Source organism: Peromyscus leucopus, chromosome 4, assembly GCF_004664715.2.
Source record: "Peromyscus leucopus breed LL Stock chromosome 4, UCI_PerLeu_2.1, whole genome shotgun sequence".
In the NCBI taxonomy this organism is placed as follows: Eukaryota; Metazoa; Chordata; class Mammalia; order Rodentia; family Cricetidae; genus Peromyscus; species Peromyscus leucopus.
The window spans coordinates 54,076,082-54,100,907 of record NC_051066.1 but is presented as its reverse complement, the minus strand read 5'-3'; the positions used below and the strand labels follow the sequence as shown (position 1 = coordinate 54,100,907).

Sequence of the window (24,826 nt, the reverse complement as noted above, 5' to 3'; positions counted from 1 at the left end):
TTATTCTAGCATGGGTCTAGTCACAGCCATGAACATTTTTTTTATTAAATATAGAAAAATATAAGCAAAACTAAAGCAGCTCACTTATATATTCTATATTGTAATAATGACTTTTATGACTTTGACCAAATAATAGACATATCCTTGGGTCAAAAGTAGAATAAGAAATTGGATGAATCTATGATATTGGTTGTAATACAATTTAAACAGTGTCTTATTGGTGAGGAGGTAGAGTCTCTTCAGTTTCTCGATGCTGTAAACAGTAATTAAGCATGCAGCATTGATTGTTATATAAACAAGTGAATATTTTCAGTCTAACTAGACATTAACATAGTATAATTCTCTTATGAGATTTTCAACTTTCTGGATGTTATGTTGACAGTTTTGTGGATGATACAGTGATAAAATTGGCTGCACAGACACCAGATTGAGAGAGATTGCTAGTGATTTGTGGTAGGACTCTGATATTCCTGTAAAGTCCACCGGATAATTCTGGCACATGGTGGACACACTTCATAGGAGGAGAAGGCTTGTCCATTCTGTGCTTATTTTATGGAGTGAAAGGACTATGAGCAGATACATTAATAAACAGCAGCTCTGTCAGTCCTTCTAACCACTTGAGAAGAAGGGAAATGAGATCAAGAATAAGAATGAAAACTATGGATAAATACTAATGTGGATGTCAGCATGTCTGATGCATCTTCTCCCCCAAGGATTATTTGAGACAATTGATACTTCTGTGACTCTCAGTGTTTGTGGCCCGATGCTTTTGAAAAGATCAGTTAATTCTCTTTGGGGAAGGAAATGTAATGAGCAGCATGTTAGCCACTAACGCTGTGCATTATTTACAGAGAGCAGTAAATGAAAACGGAGTGTTTCTCTGTCTTATTTGGGATGTGATCATCTGGAAAGCGTATTCACAGAGTGCTCTTCCTTCACCACTGGTTTTCCTACATAAAGTAACACACGTGTGTTTCAGACCGACAGACAACCAAACTGCTCTTTCTTTTCAGCTAGAGCAGCATCTTAGTTTGCAGATAATATGCTTTATTAATGAAAATCAGAAGCAGCTTGGAGTATTTTGTGCATAATTAATTATCTTGGCAAGAAGATTTATGAATGTAATTTTTCTCAATTGTTCCAATCAGGCATAAGTGAGGCAAACAAATATATTAAAACTAAGTTATTCATGGCCTCTTTATGCAAGGCAATGTCAAGGACATCTAGGAGGATTAAAACTGAGGCAGACATCTGCCTTTACTAGCATGGTTTCACCTATGTGTATATGTACATTTATGTATGTATACATGCCTTTACAGAGGGGAGAATAACAGGATTCACCGGGAGGGTTTTATGGTTCATAATTTGAGTAGAGTGTACACCATCATCAAACACTATATTCCTGTCAACTATATCTAAATGTCATCAGAAATGACCCATAGAAGTCTAGCTTCCATGGCTGTAGTCTTGTGTCTCTGAGGCATCTGCAAAACTTTAGTGTATATAAACACATGCTTCTGCTTGTGTATGTATTTTCTGGTACATGCTGCCCCTCTCTCATTTACTTTGGAGTCGGAATGAATGACCAGCTTAAATTAATATGAGATAACATAAGAAGGGTTAAGAAAAAATTTAAAAAATCCTTCTTTAAATGTAGCTTTTGAACACTGTCTGCTATAAGGCAAAAAATGGGTTGGGGAGCAGAGGAGGGTTATAATTAGCTTGATGATATTGGAATCTGTGAGTTTGTTCCAATAGCAGACATAAATAATGATCCATATGTATTTTAAAACTTATCATAGAATTTTATTTTGACACCTTAGCTATGTCTGGAATTCTTTCTCAGGCATGTCAGCAGGAAATACAGGGTCTCTTAATGTTTATAGATTCTTGCAATTCTGAAAGTAATAGACAAGTTTGCTAATTAGGATGCATGCCAATCATCATTGCTTGCAGTGGCCCTGCAGGGCAAGGGCCACAGTGCAGGGAATCTGGTGCAGCAGGCATGGTTACCTATCCAGGCTTACATACTTACTACCAAGGTTATTGAGCAGTTATTAGCCTCTGTGTCTTACTTTCCTTAGTGTAAAATGAGGCTAATAATGGTAGCCATCTATTCACTTGTTATAAAAATAAAGTCATACTTATGTAAAATATATAACACAATTATGTAAAATTCTTAGAACACAATTCGATATATAAATATTCAGCAAATCCTCAAGTGTCCACTATGTCGCTGTGTGTCATTTTTGAGCTGTATTAAGCACTGGCACACAGCTGCACTTTAGCCAGATCCCAGCTAACTGTCTAAACTGCTGGAGGAGTTAGCCTCTTCCGGTGGGCATGAGAACAGATGCACTGGGTATCCAGCTCAGGACAAAGTCAACCCACCCTGAGAAGTAGTTAAAAATCAACTTCTATTGCTGTGAAGAGACATCATGACCAAGGGAAACTTAGAAAAGAAAGCCTTGAATTGGGGCCTTGCTTACAGTTTCAGAGGATGAGTCCATGACCATCATGGCAGGGATTGTGGCCACAGGCAGGAATGGTGTTGGAGTAGTAGCTGAGAGCTTACATCTGACCCACAGGACCACAGGGCTGGTCCTGGCCCTGGCTTTTGAAAACTCAAAGCCTATCCCCAGTGGTAAACCACCTCCAACAAGATCACACTTCCTAATCCTTCACACACTGTTTCACCTACTGGGAATGAACCTGGGTCTGGACCTGGGTAGTTGTAGAGCTGGTCAACCTGCCAGCTCTCCCATCTTGGCCAGGAGGGTGAGCTCTCCAGCATTGCCCTGGCTAGTTCAAGGCAGGAGCTGCTGCAGAGGCTATGGAGGATTTTGCTTACTGGCTTGCTCCCCATGGCTTGCTCAGCGTGCTTTCTTACAGAACCCAAGACCACCAGCCCAGGGATGGCAACACCCACAGTGGATTCCCCCCCCCATCAAGTAACTAAGAAAATGCTCTACAGGCTGACATGCAGCCCAATCACATGGAGCCATTTTTTTTTTAATTGAGGGATTCCTCCTCTCAGATGACAATAGCTTGTGTCAAGTTGATGTAAACGATCCAGCAGAGTGCTACTAAGTTGTATCTGGAATGCTGATGCCTTAGATACCTTTTGCACTGTGATTAATACTGCATAGGACTCTGCTCCCTGTCTTGAATAAAGAGTTCTTTCCATTTCTCAGAATTTTCCCACAATGAGCTAGAGGCAATATTGGAAATACAATTCATGTCTAGAGTCTTTTTACTCACTGGACTAAGCAGCTTCCTGCTCTCAAGTAGGTGGAGCTAAAGAACCTGCCTAAAAACAAAAAACAAACAAACACACACACACACACACAATTTGAGGGCAATGTAGAAAAGGAAGGGGCCCTTAGTGTCATTTTTGAGATACAGATGTGAAATGACATTATATGCTAATATAAACAGAATAATCAAGTAGATGGCGTTTTAGTTTCAATTTTAGACAGGATTATCTATCTGTGAAGCTGCTTATAAAGTAATCAGATTTTCTGGTGACAAACAGTCCAACTGTCTGCCACCTATCAACAGATTTCTAAGATTTGATGATCTGGGGATATAGTGATAGTTTCCTGCTGACTTCAGTAATTCAAGAAAGGCTTCCAAATTCTGCAAAAGAAAATGTGACTTTTGTCCTCCTTAAACCTGAAACTAGACCTCCAGATGACAGGTCCAATAATTATATCAGTCCAAAAATGTTTCTAAAAAATAGAAACTCAATATAATCTTAGCGATGTTAGAAGAGGGCATTGCACCAAATCTAGTTTTGAATGTCATAATTGGTTTCATGGTGATTCCACAATCAGGCACAATTGGGAAAAAGCAGTTGAGACTATCTCGTTCTGCTGCATGGGCAGGTTTTATTTATAGCCAAGGGAAAAAAGTGACCTGTAGAAAATGCAAGATCTTCTACAGAGATGTCTGGACTATCACACTCATGTCTGTCTTATTTGAATGGTTGAATGGTTGGCTTCTTGTGGTTGGCCAAAACACAGTTACAAGTGGAGGTGAGACTGTTTGCACACATAGTTATGATCCTCTACATATAGAGAAGCCAGTTGAGGCCAGGTGACTCATTGTTATAGCAATGATTCTTCAACTCCCAAACCCCATGGTGCAGAATCAGCACTCTGGCTCTTTCACCTCTTCTAACATATATCACACCTGACAGGACAGGTGGGTTTCTCTGGCTCTATCACCTCTTCTAACACACATCACCATCTTACGGGGCAGGCAGATTTCTCTATTCTCATTAAGCACAGAGCACATTGGACCAGACTGCCTAATACAAGATAAAGACCATTATAGCTTTCTCTGCTATAAGCAAAAGAAAGAAAAATCAAAGTAAACATTAAAACTGTGACACTGACTATAATTGCAAATATGGCATTTCTGACAGTTGGATAGGAACTGTCAAAAATGCTTGGAATGAGGAAGATAAACAGTGATGCACTTTTTATTCTTCATCATTTTTTTAAAGTTTTTTTTTTTTTGTCTTAACAGTAACTGGTTCTGTGCCAAGAACTGTACTGTACAAGGAAGAGAAAACCAAAATAATTTGAAGACATTATTATTTTTTACATGCATTTCTGTTAAGATGGTTGGAATTTCTTTTTGCTTGCTTGTCTCTCCTAGAATAGTTTTAAATAAAGATAAACCTCATCTCAGTTTGGAGGACAAATTGTCGAGGGGAGGAACACGGCTCATGGCAGTGTAGTGCAGGGCTTCTGGATTTCACAGCCCTCCCCCTGCTTTGCTGCAGACCTTTTCATCTTTGACCTTCACCACGGAACATTGTCTGCTGCGTGTGTCTGCCATGTTTTAGACTGTGAATCGTTTGCAAAATAGAATTCTCAAGTCTGCGTGCTGTCTGTCACCTCTGCCCACGGCTGTCTCGTCCTCACTGTCTCTGACAGTTTGCCTCACGCTTCTGTGATCTCCCCTAACTGTAGTTTCTGTTGAGCCCCCGATGGTACTTTCATGTTAGAATCAGACCCTATGACCCCAGCCCTGCCTAACAGGTTTTGTTTTAAGAATGTTCACAAACACAGGCTTCTCCAGAATCCTTTGTTTCAGTAGCAGGATGGGATGGGAAGGAAAGGTAAGTACTGGATCAGGAAGCATGGAGTCTGACCACGGCCTTAACTGCTCCCAACTGACTTTCTTCTTTGCTGGCTATATAAACTTGGGCATATATAACCTTACAGTCTCATGTCTATTTCATCATTTGTTGTCTCAGTGCAGGAAGAAGGTGGACACTGGCTGAGTTAACATTACAAGGTACATAGAGAAGCTCTGGGAAGTTCACCACCCTCTTCTCTTCACTTTCTTTCTTTGTTTCTTTTGGTAGGAGTGCTTGGGAGAGTGTTCGATTGATACTAGCCCTCCCATGTCCAAGGCTTGCAGACACTTACAGCATTCTTCAGCTTCCCTTTGAGTCTGGTCCATTCCTCCTTCCTTCAATGCTCGCACACCTTCGGTTCCCCACTGTAAAGCACCACACCTCCTCCAATCAAAGAATGGATTTTTTTTTTAAGCCGATGAACATCTCTGCTGCTTCTGCTGTCCCTAAAAAGCCATCTTCCAATGCTTAGCTGATGAGCTCAACTTCTGCAGAAGGCTCCCCAGAAATTCTTCCTCACCCCCATCTGGAAGTCCCCAAATGTTTGCTGACTGATACTTCACTCCACCCTTCCTGGTTCTGCTATTTAAACTCCCCCTAGTTAAATCTGAGTCAGTCTTCAAATTTAGATTTAACAACCAAAGATATTTCGAATTCCCTTGACTAGCATAGCCAGCCAAAGGAAATATAATGCAATGGATACACATGATTTTAAATATCCCGGTGGCCATTAGAGGAGTAAAAAAAGGCTTTAAGAAGTCACATAACAAGTGAAAAATAATATCTATTATTTAACTCAACATATCCAAATATAATTTTGATGATACTGTACACAAAATTCCAAAGAGATATTTGCACTTTTTAAAATACGGAAAGCCCACAATTTCTGATATGCAGTTTATATTCATAGTGATAGAACTTTTCAGGTTAGACTAATCATAGTCCAGCTAATATGCTGGTGGTGGCTACTCTACTGGGCAGTGCAAGTCTACTTGGCAGAATTTTTCTGACTTCTTCAATTTTCTAGATAATTCTTAATTTTTATTAATATCCCAATTCATTCATTCTTTCTTTCTTTCTTTCTTTCTTTCTTTTTCTTTCTTTCTTTCTTTTTTTTTTTTTTTTTTTTTTTTTTTTTTTTTTTTTTTTTTTTTTTTTTTTTTTTTCTTCTTTTTTTCTTTCTTTCTTTCTTCCTTCTTTCTGTCTCTCCTCATCTCCTTATGGCTATCTCAGCCACCCAAAAGATCTGCCCTATATAGTCTCTGATTTAATCCTGCCTCCTCTGAAGACATAGAAGCCATGATAACCATCCGAGCGATCATAAGTACATCAGTTGAATCAAGCTAGATGGTAGGGACTGAGAAGGATGAGGAAAAGTTTTCATTTCTCCCCGTATCCTACTGACTGATACTCAGAACCAATTTCCAGTGTGTTCTCTGAGTGTTTTTTGTTCTCTCTTCCTTCCCTCATGCCTCTTTTGTGGCACTATTCTACAGAGGTGCCTATTAGCTGCACTCATCACTCAGGCTCTTTGGACAGCAACTGATGCAATTTAAAAGCTTATAAAAAGAACCCTTGGAATAGCTGTGCAGCTGTCTGTAGTAACGACTTGTGGGATGTAATGAATGATTGAATAAGTATCAGAGTATTGTGGTGGATTCTCTAGTGGTTATTTAGAGTGTCTTGTTTTAGCCCGAGAAGGACTCTAAGCCTGTTTTGTATGTATCCCACAGCACAGGTGGTAAACCTGATCCAGGAGGCTACTCTTCTGTCTGAATGCCTCATGATGAGGTGTAATATGCTAACAATGATCTACTCACTTCAAACATTCATACCAACTGGTTTGTGTTTCTTCCTGAAATGCATCTTGTTAGGAAAAAAAAGTGTAGATCTAGAGTCACATGCTTTAAAAGGCAGATACATGGATGAAAGCTATGGAATATCATCACAATTTTCTACCTATAAGGCATTGCTCAGTAGGAAATGTAGCACTGAGGGCTGAAATAATGTCAGGCAAATCTACAGGATGACGTCAGTCAATACCATTTAAAATAAAAACCAGCTGGTGCAGCGGTGCACAACTTTAATCCCAGTACTTGGGGAGCAGAGGCTGGCAAAATCTTCAAGTTGGAAGCCCACCTGGGCTACATATCAAGTTCCAGGCCAACTAGAGCTATATGGGAAGGTGCCGTGTCAAAAACAAAACAAACAACAGCAAAAAACCAGCAGTCACTCCCTCCTAGCTTTCATCATCTCTGGCGTGTGTTAGGTGACAAGTTTTTGACTCACAAATTAAATAGGATTATCTGAGGATTCAGGCTTCTCACCTGTTTAGGGAGATTAGTGAACAGCTGTTTCCATCCATGCTTCATTCACTCAGCTTTCATATTAGCTGCCCCATGATAAAACATTCTTGAGATGTCTGCCCCCACCCCAACTTTAGCTAGGAATAGAAAACACTCACTCCATTGCTTAACTAAATAACCTCTGAGAGTTAGTTATATTCATCATCTCTTTGAGGAAAACCCTCCAATCACCCCTCTAGTCACATGTCTGTAAGCACTCACTGGTACTGTCATGAGAAATTACTTTATAAAAAAGTAAAATAAATTTTATTGTTCTTAATTCAGTGCTCTCTGTGTGTCTTCATATGTACACCATACTTACCATCTGGTTCTAATTGGATACCAGAAAAAAATGGCTTTAAGGAATTGTAAGTATATACCTACATATTTATAATATATGTACATTTACAATATAGATTTATAGTTCCTTATTGTAGATAGACAGATCATGTGAAATATATCAAATATCACATATATCACATAGTTTACCAATATTACAAAGAAGGTGTATTTCACATAAAAATAGCTACAGGGTCAATGTGTTTGTTTGCATTGATAAAAAGGCTAAAACTTTGGCAAACTGCAGAAACCCTATTACCTCCTAACTTATTGTCTATTTTATGCTGAGAAAATGCTGAGTTGGTTCAAACCTTCTTTCAAGATCAGCTTTGCCTCACCATCTCCATGGTGGCCCAGGGTACCTTATTTTAGATGAGCCTCTACCTCTGCCATTGGGTGTGTGAGGGACATTTTCAGTTTGGGACTTCAGACCTAACAGCCTTTTCCTTAGCTTCCTGCTTCATGGTTTTCTTCCTGTTATGGGAGTTGGAAGAAAGCCCATTGCTGTTGTAGACAAGATAACAGGCTGCAGAAAGACACAGTATGAATCTTGGCTGCGCCCATCATTTTGAACAGGCTGCCAATTTTCATTCTTGAGGTTTGGCAGCAGCTTCCCCAGACAACAAGGCTGGAAGGCTGTGGGTTGCAGGACTGTGGTGCAGGGCACAAGAGAAGAGCATGGATTTTGGAATCATGTACACTTGGGGCAGACCTCTCCTCTGATGCTTACCATCTGTCCCTGGATAAACTGCTTCATCTCTCCAAATTCATTTACTTTTTCTCTACATTCATATGGTTATATTGCTCTTGTTATGGACTTATTGAGAAAAACAAAGATGTTCTCAACTCAACTAGCAAAATATCTAGTTTATAGTGCAGCCTCTTAAAAACTAATCATTATGGGATGATTCAGGGGATAATACTATACAGAAGCAGATCATACAAATCTAGCTGTAATCCATTTAATGGATATGAGGGTCCTGTGTACAGGAGTCTTAAGTCAGAAGTCTCACGTCATACTGTGGGATGTCTTTCTGTATGTTATGAATATGTGTTACTCTTATTGGTTGATAAATAAAGCTGTTTGGCCAATAGTGAGGCAGACTAAGGTTAGGCTGTACATCCAACTGGAGAGAGAGGAAGAAAAAAAGAAAGGTAGAAGAGATACCAGCTGCTGCCAGGAGAAGCAAGATGGGACAGTACCTTTAAGCCACAGTCATGTGGCAACTTATAGATTAATAGAAATGGGTTAAGTTATAGGAGCTAGCTATCGAGAAGCTTGAGTCATTAGGCCATACAGTTTGTAAGTAATGCAAGCTTCTATATGTTTACTTGTCCATGCGGCTGTGGGACCAGGTGGGACACAGGAAAACTTCTGACTACAACTTCAAGTTATGGTGTCTCTTAAAAATTGACATTTCTGAAAATGCAACATTTCAGGGACTTAGTTAGTGGTAGAATGCTTGTTTGGTTTGTGTGAGACCCTGGGTTCAATATCCATACTCCCCCAAAGTTTAAAAATGGAAAAATTAAAGTAAGAAAAATATTTATTGCTGTTTTCAAGTTCCATGATATTCATTGTTTTGACACTACACAGCATGTGGCATGAATCAGCAATACATGAAACTGAATCATATTCTTATAAAGTCAGAGGCTTGGGGATAGAAGGTCACTTCATCAAAGTAGTGTCTTATCCATGGCAGAGTTGAAATTCAATTCTGTCTAATTCAAGTCCCTTTTCCATTTAGTTTCTTAATACGGATTTCTATTAGTGACAGTAAAAGATACTTTGTATTTTCTTTTTTTGTGGTAGGAAATATAATTCCACATATGCTGTTCAAAATCTTTAACTGGGTTGATGTAACTTTATTTAGATTCATCTTTATATATAGAAAGAAAGTTATATTTGAAAAGAAAGCAAGATTTATGAATTGCATGGGAATGCATTGTTGCTGTTTTGGAGAAGATTCTGATCATTTTCCTCACTCTTTATAATCCACGTAGCTGCTACATGATCCCTATGCTTTTCTGGGATTGTTTTGTCTTTTTTCTCTTAATAATTTGTAGGCTGAAATAAAGAGAACATTAAAAATCTAGATGATTTTAACTTCATATATAAATTACTTTATGTAGAAAGAAATTGAAGTACTTTGTTGTGAAATGTCGCAGAATTATTTCTGAGTTCTAGTCCTTCATCCCAACCATCTGAGCACTGGCCCTTTCTTCTCACCTCTCTCCCAGGTTACTTGTTGGTTTCAGAAGATGATCAGAGATCTGCGGGAACAGAGTCTGGGTTCGTCACTTTCCGACAACAAGGAGCTAATCCGTAAGCACGAGGACCTGGGAGTCAGAGCTAAGGTAAGATACATTAAAGTAAGTGGAAAATGCAAACAGTGTTTCTCTTGAAATATGCTTGAATCAGCAATTCATAGGGGGGCCAAAGAAAGAACCCTTCGCTTTGAATAATCCACTGATTTCATAGAAACGATCATTAGAGAATTAGGTAATACTACTGCTCACTGACTTCCAGAGTCAGAGTAGGACAGCTTGTTGTTGTTTCTGCTATTGTTGTTGTTATTGTTGTTCTCTCTCTCCTCTCTCTCTCTTCTCTCTCTCTCTCTCTCTCTCTCTCTCACACACACACACACACACACACACACACACACACACAGTCATCATAATTACTGTCTACCCAACATTCCTCTGAGTATGAGAAATTTAATTTAAATGATCACAACAAAACTCCTAAGAATTTGATCTTTTTTTTTTTTTTTTTTTTTTTTTTTTTTTTTTAAATAAATTGACTGAAACAAATCAGAGGCTTGGGGATAGAAAGTCACTTCATCAAAGTAGTGTCTTATCCACGGCAGAGTTGAAATTCAATTCTGTCTAATTCAAGGTCCCGGCTCTTTGAGATCATGCTTCACTATATTTCTAAAGAATGGCTCTTTGCTGGTTTGGTGGGTTCTGTTTTGCTGTCATCGGGGGCACCACATCATCGCCTTGCCGATTTCTGGACTTGGCTTGAGCACTGTTCTCATATTCATCACTTCCTCACTTGTTCACATTCCCCTGCTCTGCCAGAAACCCTGGCTCCCAGCCCTGTGGTCACCTGTAGTGATCTGTAGAGGACTAAAGCTTATCATGGAGACTGGGTACAGAGAATCCTGTCACCGTACCTGGAGCATCTTGGGTGGTTAGTAGTTAAAGGTTAAGTGAAGACATGAAAGTTGTACAACACTTGCTAGTTGGTAGCCGACAGCAAGGAAGCCCAACCAAATACTCATCTGAGAGTTCACGGAAGGCTTGGGGGAGATATTGCATTGATTTAAGCTTAAATAGTCTAAGGACCACAGCATTCTTGGGAGTGTTAACTTTTTGCTTGTGTTTGAATGCTGTAGTAGGACTTCAGTATTTAACTGCTTGTTAAAACGTGTTACAAAAGACAGTTGGCTCCATAACAACTGCTCAGTTTTTAAAATGTCTTTAAAACTTTCAGCTTTAGTTGCATGTCACAGCTTTTCATTGAAGTCATACATTAATTCTATGTTTATCAAACTTAGACTTTATCGGTAAGAATGATTCTATCAGTATCCTCATACATTAAGCACCAGGAATGATTCAAATTGCTTAGGATAGAGTCTTTAAACACAAAGAAAAAAGCATGCTCACCTAAGTTTAGACATGCCTGGATTCGGTGACTTTACATGTGAAGTGATTCTGTTTCCTTACAGCCTGAGGATGGTTTGGACTTGAGTCTTGGTTAACACATGACCTTGGTTCTAGGAGAAAACTGTGTCTGATGTTGTTTATGGTTCACATTTGAAACTTTGGGGTATATAAGAAGAAAAGTGTCATGAGTGTGCTGTGTCAGAAACAGATGAACATATCTGTGTCTTTCCACAATGTCAGAATTTATTGAATAAAAATAAATTGACAAGCTGCAGCAATTTCAAAGGCAGCAATTTGCCAGATATTCCCACTTTCCTTCAACTAAGATAAATATTCTAATTTAATTACTAACATTAATTCTCAGATCACATCACACTACATATCAATAGTATATATATGTGTATATATATCCTCATATATGCATGTATGTATGTGTTTGAATATTTTATATATATATATATTTGTTATGGAATGGCTACAAAGGGTTAAAGCAGGGGTTTCAAAGAGATTGAAAGAGGCCCAAGAGGCCAAAACTAAGAAACTGACAGGGCTACAAGAATCTGTACAGATAAGATCATGGATCCAGCTGAGCTGGAGAAACTGTGTTGACTGAGTCAAGCCACTGCAAGGTCACAGGGTTGAGAGAGAAGCTATAGAGTTGAGTTCAACTTCAGAGCGAGAAGGTCAGGACTCGGTCCAGATGAAGGAATGGCTGGCTGGCTGGCAGGTGAAGATGGGTAAACATAAGGATGGACAGAAGGAAATTTGAGTAGAGAGTGTCAACAGTAAGACCAAACCAAGCTGAAGCCCCTGGAGCAGCTGAAAGTTTTGTGCCATCCACTGCACAAACTGTATTCACCTAGAGGTAGAAAGAAACAAGTTTAGAGGTCAGTTTGAAACTCTACCACTTTATAAAGTACTAGTAGTAAATCTACCCTTGGTGTTTGTAAGCTCCCCAAACCCTGGATTCTTGGCCAAATTTGCAGTAACAGGCATGCGCTTCCTCTTAAAGAGTTGGCCTTAAATCCAATCAGGAAGTGGTTGGATTTAACAACATTCATACAACTGTTGCACCCATGGACATATCTTACCACATGGGTCATTATTGCAGGGCTGCAAGTCGCAGGAAAACATAATGGAATTCAGCTACTATCACAAAAGCCACTACTTGGAAAAGTCAAGGACTTCTCCAAAGGTCAAGCCATGGCTTAAAGAGTCTTGGCGATATTTTAGCTTTTGTATATATATTAGCTGGTACCTAAAATGATTTTCTTGCATGCTTCCAAGAACTCCTAACAGAGTATTTATCTAAAATGCCTATCAATTATCCAAGGCCATTCAAAACAACACCTGTCTCCTAGGTCAGGTGGATAGCTTCATTTCTTGTGCAATTTAGGGTGAGACCCTCCTTTCTTATACAACCTTACTATTAGACCCCTAACTTCTTACCTAACCACTTCTAGGAATGTAGACTGAGCACATAGATTCTCTTTTTGATATACTACCCGGTCATTAACACTCAGTTGACCTACTCCTTTACCACTCCCATTTTGGATTATAAAAGAAAGCCTGACAGTCACTACCTGAGGAAATTCTTACCTGCCTTTATGACCCTGTAGAATTCAAGCCTGGTGACCTTGCTCGACCAGGGGCTTGCTATTGCTTGGGTTTATAACTGGATTCCTGGGAGACTTAGGGGGAACATGGAGAACTTAGAGACGGAGAACAGAGAGGATAAGGAGGATTTTGACCAGAGAGTACATGTGGATGAGATGGAAGATGAGGAAGAGTCAGATGGGGAAGTCCTAGCTGGGTAAGAACGAGATGAAAAGGACCTAGATGAGGCAGAATTAAGATGGGAGAATTAAGATAGAACTTAGAGGAAGTAATAGATAAATATAGAGAGATTAGGCAAGAAAGGAGCTAGGCACAAGAACAGAATTGAAGCTGTGTAGAGAGAGAGAGAGCTGTCACAGAATAAAAAAGTGTATGGACTAAGGAGTTTTGTGTACATAGATTCATTTCTTTTCATCAAAGATTAATTATCAGCTGGTTGTAGACTCTTTCCGGACCCTGGGAGGGGACTGTCGAGGGGCTGGACCCCCATGGTCCCCAATATTGCAGTTCATAGGGCTCACAGCTTGGTAAGACTGTTGCTGACTCCTGCCCACCTTAGCAGCCTGCGTAGCACCTTTCAGTATATCCAACTCTTAAAGTTTTCCCTAGGATATGTACTGTTTGAAAGTCCACATTCTTCTATTCCAGACAGCCATAGACCCCTGACACTTCTGTGTTACGTTTCCTGGAGAACCATAATGTCATTCCATCCAAGTCCATCTTGGTGACCAATGGGCTTATTAGAATTGCCTACAGAATCATAGGTGAGGGTTACCTACAGGGGCATGGGTGACTCTCAGGCCATTTTGTCACTGGAAAAGTACACCCCAGGATGGGCGATGACTCCTGAAAGCTGCTTCCTTGGACTCTCAAGCCCAGTCAACCTTCTAGTTCCTATTTACACTCACATGCCCAGCCCAGTACCCAGCTGGGGAAGAATTACATGCAGCTGGGGGAGGTTATAGAACAAAGTGGCTAGGATCTCAGGTGAGGGCCTCATGATCGTCTCTGTCACCTATGAGTTCTTATCTCATTGGGGCCTCCTTTATGCCATCACAGCCACTCTGGTTTTACATGGCAATGGTGATGACATGGCTGGAGGACTGAGTTCCAGTAGACTCAACCGTCCTGGGGCTCCCAGTTGAAGGGACTGCAACTCTCACTAGCTTGTACATGTCCCCTAATGCCTTACTCAAATTACTGGTCCTACCGAAAGGAGTATACATAAATCCCCAAAGTACGATACCCAGAGCAATATGAAACTATGAAAACTTTTTGTACAAGTTATTAAGAATTTCAGCTTGATGATGCCAGTGCCTGTAGCCAGGAATGGGCCCTTCTAAACACAGGGACAGAAAGGTCACACCAGTGAGCTAACCTTAGAGCAGTCTGTGCATGGTGTTAGATATGCTACGGGGAGGACACTGTAGCTTTCGCCACCTGGATGACCTTCAGTTTTTAAAGATACATGGAGTATAGAAAAGAAGACCATTGAAGTGGAATTTCCATAGTTCTTTTCCTAATTTTTTTCTCCCCCATACTCCTGAGTAGACTATGTTCTAGGGCAATGAAAATACATGGAAGATGACTAGAATGCTAAGATGGGTTATATCTATTTACATGAAACACCAAAACCAAAATACAACAAAAACAGCTTGAAGTTCCTGCTGTATCACTCAGAACATTGGATACACTTTCCTTCTCTGAACCACATTTTCACAGGCACCTGCAAAGAGGAAACTTAGGAATTTCTGGAGAAAGTATTTGTGCAAGCACTTACCTGTAAGTAGTAGTCCCCAAATGTTGTTTACTTTTCCATCCATCAGGCAAACTTTCAGATTGTTTTTTATGGTAGTTTGAATGTAATTGGCCCCCATAAGCCTATATGGAATGGCACTATTAGGAGGTGTGGCCTTGTTAAAGTATGTCACTATGGGGGCAGGTCTGCTATGCTTAAGATATACCCAGTGTCTCAGATCAAGATGTAAGAACCCTCAGCTCCTTCTCCAGCACCATGTCTGCCTGCACGCTGCCTTGTTTCCTGCCATGATGATAATGGACTAAACCTCTGAATTGTAAGCCAGCCCCAATTAAATGCTTTCCTTTATAAGAGTTGCCATGGTCATGGTATCTCTTCACAGTAATAAAAGCCTAAGTAAGACAGTTTTCATCCGTGGGTTTTCAATAATCTTATTCCTTTGAGAAAGGATCCATTTTTTTTTTCATTTGTCCCAAATAGGAAGCAGCACAGTGCATTCTGGACTCACGTTTGTGTGCAGCCATGAGGAGAGAAATGGGGATGTCACTTTCAAAGAGAATTGATCAGGAACAATGCATCAAGTGGGAGTCATTACTGAAACTCATGGAAGTAATCAGGTTCACAGGGAAGGCCGGTGTCTGTGCTTCCCACAGTGAGACTGACCAGCAGGGAGCTGGATGGTACAGATTGTCAGTCTTGCCATCCTTTTCTAAGTAAACTGCAGAAATGACCCCATTGTTTTTTGCTGGAATACGTTCAAATCAAGAAATGGAGTAACTTTTGCAGTTCTCAGTTAAGTTTCAGAGTGTGTTGAAATAGTTGAGAGTGTTTAAATAGAACCTTGGAATGTGAGTCATTGTTTTACCTATACCATCTTTACTTGATATGAAAATTATTTTCCTTTCACATATAATAACCGATAACGGAATAGCAAACATGGATTACTTTAAATCATCCTTGGATGGCATCATAAGTCAACTTGATAACCCAAAGCTTAATTGCAACTTTAGAGGTCAGAATTAGTTGCCATGTTCATAGAAGAACTGCCTGCTGGCATCAACCTGGGCTCCCAGAGTTTCACCCCTCCCTTCAGAGAATTCCTTTGAAGTTGGTGCTGTGGGGTGGACTGAGGCCAGTGCTTCTCAGTTCTGGCTGCTCACTGAGTCCTGAGAAGTACATAGAAATTATTGAAGTCTGGATCTCATTCCCAGAGAATCTGTAGTTATTTGTCAACATTGGGCTTAAAAAAATAAAAATAAAAAAGTGACTCACTGACAATCTTAAAATGTTAGAGTTTTTTTTTTTTTTTAATAATAATAAAAGAAACAGAGTGCAGGTTCTTCTAAAACCTGAAATCTCTCAGGTGCTGCAGAGGTGGCTCGGTGGTTAAGAGCATTTAACCTGGACCAAGGCAGGCTACTTGGCAGCTTATAATTGTTGGTAATTCTAGTTCCAGAGGATCAAGTGTCATCTTTTTACATCCATAGATATAACACTCATGTGATGAATTTACATACATGAAGGCAAAACACCTATATACATAAAATAAAATCTTAAAAAAAAAACAAACAAAAAACAACCTTCAACGATCTGGTATCCATTCCACAAAGACATAAAAGGTTTTGGCTAGAGGCTTGTTTTGTGGTTTTGTTTAGAAAAGGCATATACACTCTAAGAACTTCCCACAAAATACAGAATTCTCCTTTAGCAATCGATCCGCCTTCTCCCACCTGTTCACATTTCATACCTTCTCCTACTAAGTGGAGAGCCAGTGGGCAATGAGCTGCCCTTCCAACAAGAGAACCTTCTCTGCAGTCGAGATGACATGGCGAACAGTCTACAGGAGAGCAGATGAGAAATGAGGCTGAAGAAGATGCTTCTGGTGACTTTTTGACTTTAGAGGTGGGTCATAGTCTCTTTAGAGACGGAGGTTATTAATCTGCATCTTCCAGGGAGACTCACAGCCATGCTATGCAACTGTTCCTCTCCGCTGCCCTGTCAAACCTAAAGCCAGAGCCTGTGTTTCACAAGTCCCCTGTGAAAACTTGTATGCACGCTAAAATTTACAAGGAACTCAGAAGTTTTAGTCATGCATGCACACGCTCTCTGGCTTTTACTGATGAGAGAATAATGGTTATAAAGCCCTTCATTAACCATGGTCTTTACAGTTCGGAGAAGCAAACTGGAAGCAGTGTATAGAAACATCACCTCCCATGTTTGGATACAGTAGTATTCACATCCACCAGCTTCAAGACCCAAACCATCTTCCATGAGTCATCATCTAATCTGATTTTCCAAGCCATTGAAAATATTTTCCACTTGTGGCTGACTTCACAAACCGGATTTGTGGTCTGGCCCCGGGTTCCTATAAATAATATTATTAGAATATCTTGTGAAAAGCACCAGTGCTGTGGTCCCACAGAAACTTTATTCAAAAGAAAAAGTCAACGTTGAAGCTTTCTAGTATGAGAAAAAGAAGAAAAGTAGAATTTCCTGCAGGTTTATTTGAATAATTTGCTTGCATAGCTATCACCTACACAGTCAGTATAAGTGACTCTTTAAAATCTGCTTCTCATTCTATCTTTCTAATTGAACAATACAATTTTACTTTGTCAAAAAATAAATAAAACTAATCATTGAGAATTAACACCACACAAATATGTGGATATGTGTATTCCTTCCTATTAGAAATAAGTATAAGACACAAAGATAAAATTGAGCACGCCTGCTTATTTCTGGTGCCATCCCAGACATTAAAAAAAAAAATTGGACCTGAATTTCATTCTCTTTTTGTTTTTTTAAAAAAGGAACACGAATTGCAGTCTACTTATTCAGTTGTTTTAAGGATTAAATGTGTTCGTATACAACCATGCTTAGCAAAATGCTTGTCATATAGATCCTTAATGACAGTAAAATAAATAAAAGGATTATATAATTCACCCTTAGTGACATTTAGTAAGTTTACGATGTTGTGTATCACAGAAAATTTCCATGGCCCCCAAAGGACACATCTGTCTCATTAAGCATTCAATGCAACCCCCTCCCCGACTCCCAACCAACTACTGATTTGCTTTCTGTCTCTGTGGATTTGCCTATTTTGTATGTATTACATAAAAGAACTCCCAGGTCTGTTCTCACCACGGCACCTCATTCTTTTTATGGCTGAGAAATATTTTATTGTAGAGATATACTACACTGTTTCATCCATACATCCTGGTTACTTCTGCCATTTGTCTGCCACAGCAAACATTCATGTACATGATTTTGTGTGAGCATCTATTTTCAGTTCCTTTGGATACACACACACACACACACACACACACACACACACACACACGTGTAGAATCATGATATTACATGCTGCTTCTGTTTAACTCAATGGGGGAATCACTTCAACGTCTTCCATCTACACCATTGTATGCTCGGGTCCAGTTTTTCAGTGCCCACTCCAGCACTTGCCATTTTCCATTTTGTTTCATTTCGTGCCCTCCTGAGTGTGTGAGAAGTGCTAGCTGATTGGGAATTCTTACATTTCCTTAGCAACTAGTGACTTTGTTAGCCTTTTGACATGCTAATTGTCCATTGTGTACCATTTCTTTGAAGAAATCTTCATACAACCCCTTTATCCATAGCATCCGTCCATGAAAAATAAAACTTGTAATTTTGATAAAGGCCAGCTTATTTTAAATGCTCTTGCTTCTATTTTATAGTACTATGTCTGCTAAACCCAAGGTCACAAAGATGTATTCCTGTGTTCCCTTTGAAGAATGCTGTAGCTTTAGCTTTTCTGTCTAGGTCTTTATTCTGTTTAGTGTAGATTTCTGTGTGTGGTGTGAGGCAAGGGATTAACTTCTTAGCTTCTCACATGGTTTTCCAGAGTCCCTGCAGTTCAGGAATTGAATAAAACCATTTTCCTGATTAAATGAGCTTGGTACCTCTCTCACTGACCACAGATGTTGGGGCTTACTTCTGGATTCTCGTTCTATTCCACTTATCAGCATGCGTGTTATGTTGTGCCACACTATTTTAATTTAAAAGAAAAACTTTGCAATTTGGAAGTGTAAGTTCTCTTACTTTGTTCCTGTTTCAAGCCAACACCACCCCGGGTCATTTTAGATATTTAGATTGCCCTGCAATTCCACGTGAATATTAGGATTAGCCTTTCTTTAGATAAGGTCCTGAAGATCCTGGCAAGAATTGCTTTGTATCTCTAGATATCTAGAGGACTGTTACTGTCCTAATCCTTTTCTTTTTAAAACTTTTATGTTATGTGTATGAGTGTGTTCCTGCATGTATGTCTATGTAGCACATGCATGCAATGCCCACAGAGCCAAAAGAGGGCATAACTCCTGGAACCGGAGTTACAGACGGTTGTGAGCTGCCATGTGAGTGCTGGGAATCAAACCCAAGTTCTCTGGAAGGGCAGCCAGTGCTCTTAACCACCAAGTCATCTCTCCAGATTCAGTACTGCCATCTTAACAATATTAAATATTAAATTTTCTGGTTCATACTCATAGAATATCTTTCCATTTATTTAGGCTTTTTCTGGATTTCTTCCCCCTTTTCAACAGTGATTAATAATTTTCGGTGTACTAGTCTTGTACTGGTTTTCATTAAATTTATTCCCATTTTATTCTTTCTTATACTACAATAAATGAAATTGTCTTCTAATTCCCTATTCACATTGGTCATTGCTAGTCTATAGAAACAGTGAATTTGGGGGCGGTAGTGTATTAATTCTGAGAGGCTTTGAGTATTCCATTGGATTTTCTACATCTAAGATCGTATCACACACAAACCTCCTTCATTGTTTCTTTTTTATTCATCTGTTGTGGTAGTTTGACTATAACTGGCACCCAAAATCTCATAGGGAATGGCACTATTAGGAGGTGTGGCTTTGGTGGAGTGAGTATGGTCTTGTTGGAGTATGTCACTGTAGGGGTGGGCTTTGAGATTTCCTATGCTCAGGATACTACTCAGTGTCTCAGTTGAGTTCCTGTTGCCTGCACGATATAGGACTCTCAGCTACTACTCCAGCACCACATCTACATGCACACCACCATGCTCCCTGCCATGATGATAATGGACTGAACCTCTGAAACTGTAAGTGAGCCACCCCAATTAAATGTTTCCTTATAAGAGTTGCTGTGGTCATGGTATATCTTCACAGCAATAAAAACCCTAACTATGATAACTGTTGACAGAGGAGGGGGGGAGGGGGAGAGAGAGAGAGAGAGAGAGAGAGAGAGAGAGAGAGAGAGAGAGAGAGAGAAATTGCTTTTGCAGAGAGCTGTAGACCAGGGATTCTCAAACTACAGCAGGATTTGATATATCAGGCTTAGGATATGGTCCCAACAGTGTCTTAATTTGTAGCAAACTCCTATGTAATGCAGCTGATGTTGGTCTTTGAACAACACTTTGGAGGTCAAAGATATAAAGAAAAAAAGAAAAAAACCAACCAAGCAAACAGTGTAATCAAAGACAATGTAAATTGTAGAATCCCAAAGACAGGATAAATTGTAGTCATGGTTAGAACATAGGTTTAAATTTATACCTGTCTCTCTATGTAACCAGAGCCTCAATGGTATATATATAAATTATTAAGGGGTTCTATGTGGAAAACAGACTCATTGATATAGGATAAAGTAAATCCAGTTTCAGAGTCCTTGGAAAGCTAAGGATGGATCACACACTGCTTCACAAGGCCTGATCCTGTCTTCACCACCCAAGAGACTGAGACCCCCTTTCTCCTCCCTTTTAATTTTCACATAGGCAGATAAGAAGCATCACCTCTCTACCAGGTCGGATAGCCCAAGGTCATGGGTGGAGCGAATTCCATGTGTGTCCATCCATCCATTTATCCATTTATCCATCCATCCATCTTAGATTGATAGATATGTATATGAGTTTTGGCTGATGTATGTCTGTGCCCCTTGTGTGCAGCTGATGCCTGCAAAGGTCAGAAGAGGGCATCAGATCCCCTGGAACTGGAGTTACAGATGGTTGTGAGTCACTATGTAAGTGGTGGGAACTAAACCCAGGTCCTCTGCAAGAGCAACAAGTGCTCTTAACTACCAAGCCATCTCTCCAGCCATGACAATATAAATCTAAATAGATCTCTAGTGTCTGAGAGTGTGGACACAATTACCCATGCTTAGGACTTGATTTCCTTTGGCTGCTTGTCCCCTCCCCCATCCTGCACCCATTAAGCAGGTGATTGAAGATCAGAAGATAAGCATGTGAAATGTCTGATTGTTCCTTTAAAAATGTATGGGTGGGGAGTGGGAATGAACTAAAAGGATTTGGAGGAAGGGAGAAGCATGGTCAGAATATATTTTGTGAATGAAAGTGTACTATTATCCTCCATAAGTATCACTGAAATGGAATGTTCAGTATGAAGGAACTACTTGTATATTTCTTTGATGCTTCAGGAGGTGTGAGGCAATATCCAGAGTTCAAATAACCAGTTTTCAGGTTATCCAAATATTTTCTTACTATTTCCCAAGCACTGGAATGTGTTCTTCTCATTCCTGCATAGATTAATTTACACAGAGAAACTCACAGTTACATTCTCCAGTCTTTCGTTATTCCCTGACTTCCCTCACTGAAGATATGCTACAGCAAAACACAGTCCTTCCTTCAATCAGTCCACATCATAGCTGACGACTGTCAAGAAAAGCCTGTGAAATGGAGTGAAATTGGCTTCTTTTGCACTGCTTCATCCAGATCAGAAATCAAATCTGAAATGTCTCAAGGCAAAAATTAGCCCCCTTCTCCCAACATTAGGACACCTGCATCCCCACATCTCAATTCCTCTGTCTTCATTTTAGTGAATAATTTGTTTTACTTGCCTGATTTTTAAATGAACTTCCCAATTATAAGCAGATGTCATTTTTCACAGAACATAAATTAGAAACAATTCCATCACCAAGAGTCACAAATCTGTATAAATAGTATTGAGTTTGCCAATGAGCCTTGGGAAAATCACATAAAACAATGGGATTTTTTTTTTTTTTTAAAATCAGTAACCCAATTCTTGCCTCTTACTTAGGGCTAGTTTCAAGCTCAGCAAACCATATCCTTTTAATTTCCAAGGGAAATTTGCATCTTAAAACAATATGTCTGTTTTTGAAGGAGCTAAGTTCCACAAAAACAGAATACTGATGGTCTGTAATTGCTCAGTGGGAAGCACCTGCTGCCAGTGTGTTCTGGAACCCTCGGCTCATTCTGTTTAAATGCCTGGAAGAAGATTTGACTGCTTTTGTTTGGAGTTGTGGTTTTCTCTTCTTCCTCCTGGTTCTTTAACATTGGTCAATCCTGAAATGGAAATTCCTCCAAAGCATGGCTTCCTTAGGTTCCTCTTTTAATGATGCATCATCAGATGGTAATAGTGATGGAGTCCCAAACCACTAAGGCCTTCCTGTGCTACTGCAACATTCAGGCAGGGATCACTCAGTTCCTGACCTTAAGTTTCCTTCATCTACTATGTTCTCAGATTCCATGTTCTTGTTTCATGGCCTCCCCTGAGTGGCTGGCTCACAAACTCCATCCCATTCATTTTTGTTGAACCACTAAGCCTGGGTCACAGGGGCTGTTCTATATCAACTCAGTCACCCTGTCTCTATGCTGCCTTCTCATTCTGGAATATTCTGAAACAATTGGCATAACTGTTTTAATTGGAGACATTATTTATTTATAGCAGCCTTGAAAATTCCTTTGGTTAGCATCTGTTAATTCCCGTTTCATCTTATATTCATTTTTTATTATTATTTTGTGCATTAGCATGTTTGCCTGTATGTGTGCCTGTGTACCACATGCGTGCCTGGTGCCTTACCCAGAAGAAGGTGTTGTATACCCTGAGACTGGAGTCACAGACAGCTATGAAGTGCCACGTGGGTGTTGGAAATCAAACCCAGGTCCCCTGGAAGGACAGCCAGTGCCCTTAACTATTGAGCAGTCTCTCTAATCCCCATTCTTCATTCTTCACCCCTCTCTATTTCTTAGTCATTTTCACTTCCTACCACTTGCGGTCCTCATTTGCCTTGACCACTCCCACCTTGGTTTTAAGCCTTGTCTTAGACATCTCTGCCCACAGAAAATGCTTGTGAAAGTCTTGCTCTGGGTCAGTGGCATTTATCTTATGATCAAGAACCGCTATTACCCCCGCCCCTGGCACCCCATCTTGCCTTGATTTGTTGCTCTGGCCAGGGCTGTGTCTTCCACAAGCACCGCCCCCTGCCTTCTACCCAGTCTCACCTCCAACCCTTCCCCCCCCCCCCTGCCTTCACCCAGTCTCACCTCCAAGGCCAGGGCTGTGTCTTCCACAAACACTGCCCCCTCCTCCCCAGCCTTCTACCCCATCCCACTTCACTTCCAAGCTCCCCAGTTAGAAGTCTACTCATGATTAAAGCTGCATGAGAGAGCATCTCAGATTCTCCAAACCAGAAGGGACGGGCACTTTCTATGAAACATTTGCTTGGTTCCCACTTGAGCTCACAACGATTCCTTTGATATTAGTAAGCTATCCTTAAGCAATGTTGAGGAATGCTTTGTAGATTGTTCCCCATTCAGTGTGAGAGTTATAAAACGCCCACCCTGGTGTCATTTGCCGCTACTTCACAGATCATGGAGCATAGAGTAAGAGTGTTGTAGTTCTACTTAGTAACAAGCTGCATCAGATCCCACAGAAAGGGAGATACATGGAAGAAATTCTAGTCTTGAGTACATTTTGTTTGAAGACAGATGATGTCTTCCATACCATAAGAGGCAAGAATTTGGTCCTATAATGAAGATAGAGTATATAAATCTTCTATATATAGCTACAAAAGTTTTACAGGAAAAGTTTAGGAAAGAAAAACCTAAAAAAAAAATGTTTTTATTTTTCATTTTCCCATTAAGTCCATGGGTTCTTTGTCTGAGACAATGGCATGAAGAAAGAATAAAATAGATCACAGTGTGTGAGTTCTTCACAAATCAGGATGATGGTCAACTATGCATCAGAGAGATTTCAAACTCATGATGGATTGCCCTACAAGTCACTCCCCAAGTATGAAGACAAGGATTTTACTTGACATTGTGTCTTCTAAAGCCCATTTCAAATCTTACTGGATTTATAAAACAGAATTTAAATGTCAGGTTTACAAGTCATAAAGGCAGCAGTGTAATTTTTAAGAGAGCAGTATGTTGAGTTTTAATGCTAAAACTGCTATGATTATATAATCCAACCTCCATGTATTGGAATGATTATAACATGTTCTACACCACTTGTTACCTGTTTATTAGTACCTTATGAATACTCTACATTGATAGTCCTAACATTTGGTGGGCTAGAAGTATTATTGATTCCCTCTGACTTCAAATAAAATGTTCAGCTTAAAAAAATTTCCCACCTTGCCAATAAAAATTATAATTCAGTAGATACGGAGTAAACCTAAAAATGTGTTCTTAAAACTTTCTCAGGAGATATTAATGCATTTATATCCATTGTTCTAGTTTTTATCTGATGATCATTGTATGTAAAATACAAACAGAAGCCTGCTTTCTATTAATTTAACCTATTTCATGTAGGGGAATTTCTATATTAGGTTGAAACCTCATAATTTACCCTCTAGTTGATTCACAATCAATACATGCCCAGTAGATCCTCTAACAAATACTAAGCCATTGCAGGCCATGAATACAACTACTTCACTAGCCTATATGTTGATCTGATTATAGATAAACTGTGTTCTATAAAAATGTTTTGGCCAGTCAAGCTTTTATTAATTTTGATTAAAAACAGAAACACCAGTCTGAATAAAGTAATAATCAACTAGGAAAAAAATGTTTGGGGGGAGGCAAGAAATCTAAAGAATATAGCAAAAGTGTAAGAAGAAAGAACAGTGGTTCTCAGAGAACATACATCTTGGGAAAATACTTGTGATATTTTGTTTCTGCTCTAAC

The 24,826-nt window shown here is 39.7% G+C and overlaps 1 protein-coding gene across 1 annotated transcript in view; it reads left to right on the top strand.

Annotated features, from left to right (window-relative positions):
- Window positions 1-24,826, top strand: part of Ccdc141 (coiled-coil domain containing 141) — a 157,260-nt gene that overhangs the window by 47,727 nt on the left and 84,707 nt on the right. Inside the window, 1 exon segment of the mRNA XM_028880586.2 lies at window positions 10,078-10,194. Coding sequence (XP_028736419.1) covers window positions 10,078-10,194 — 117 coding nt within the window.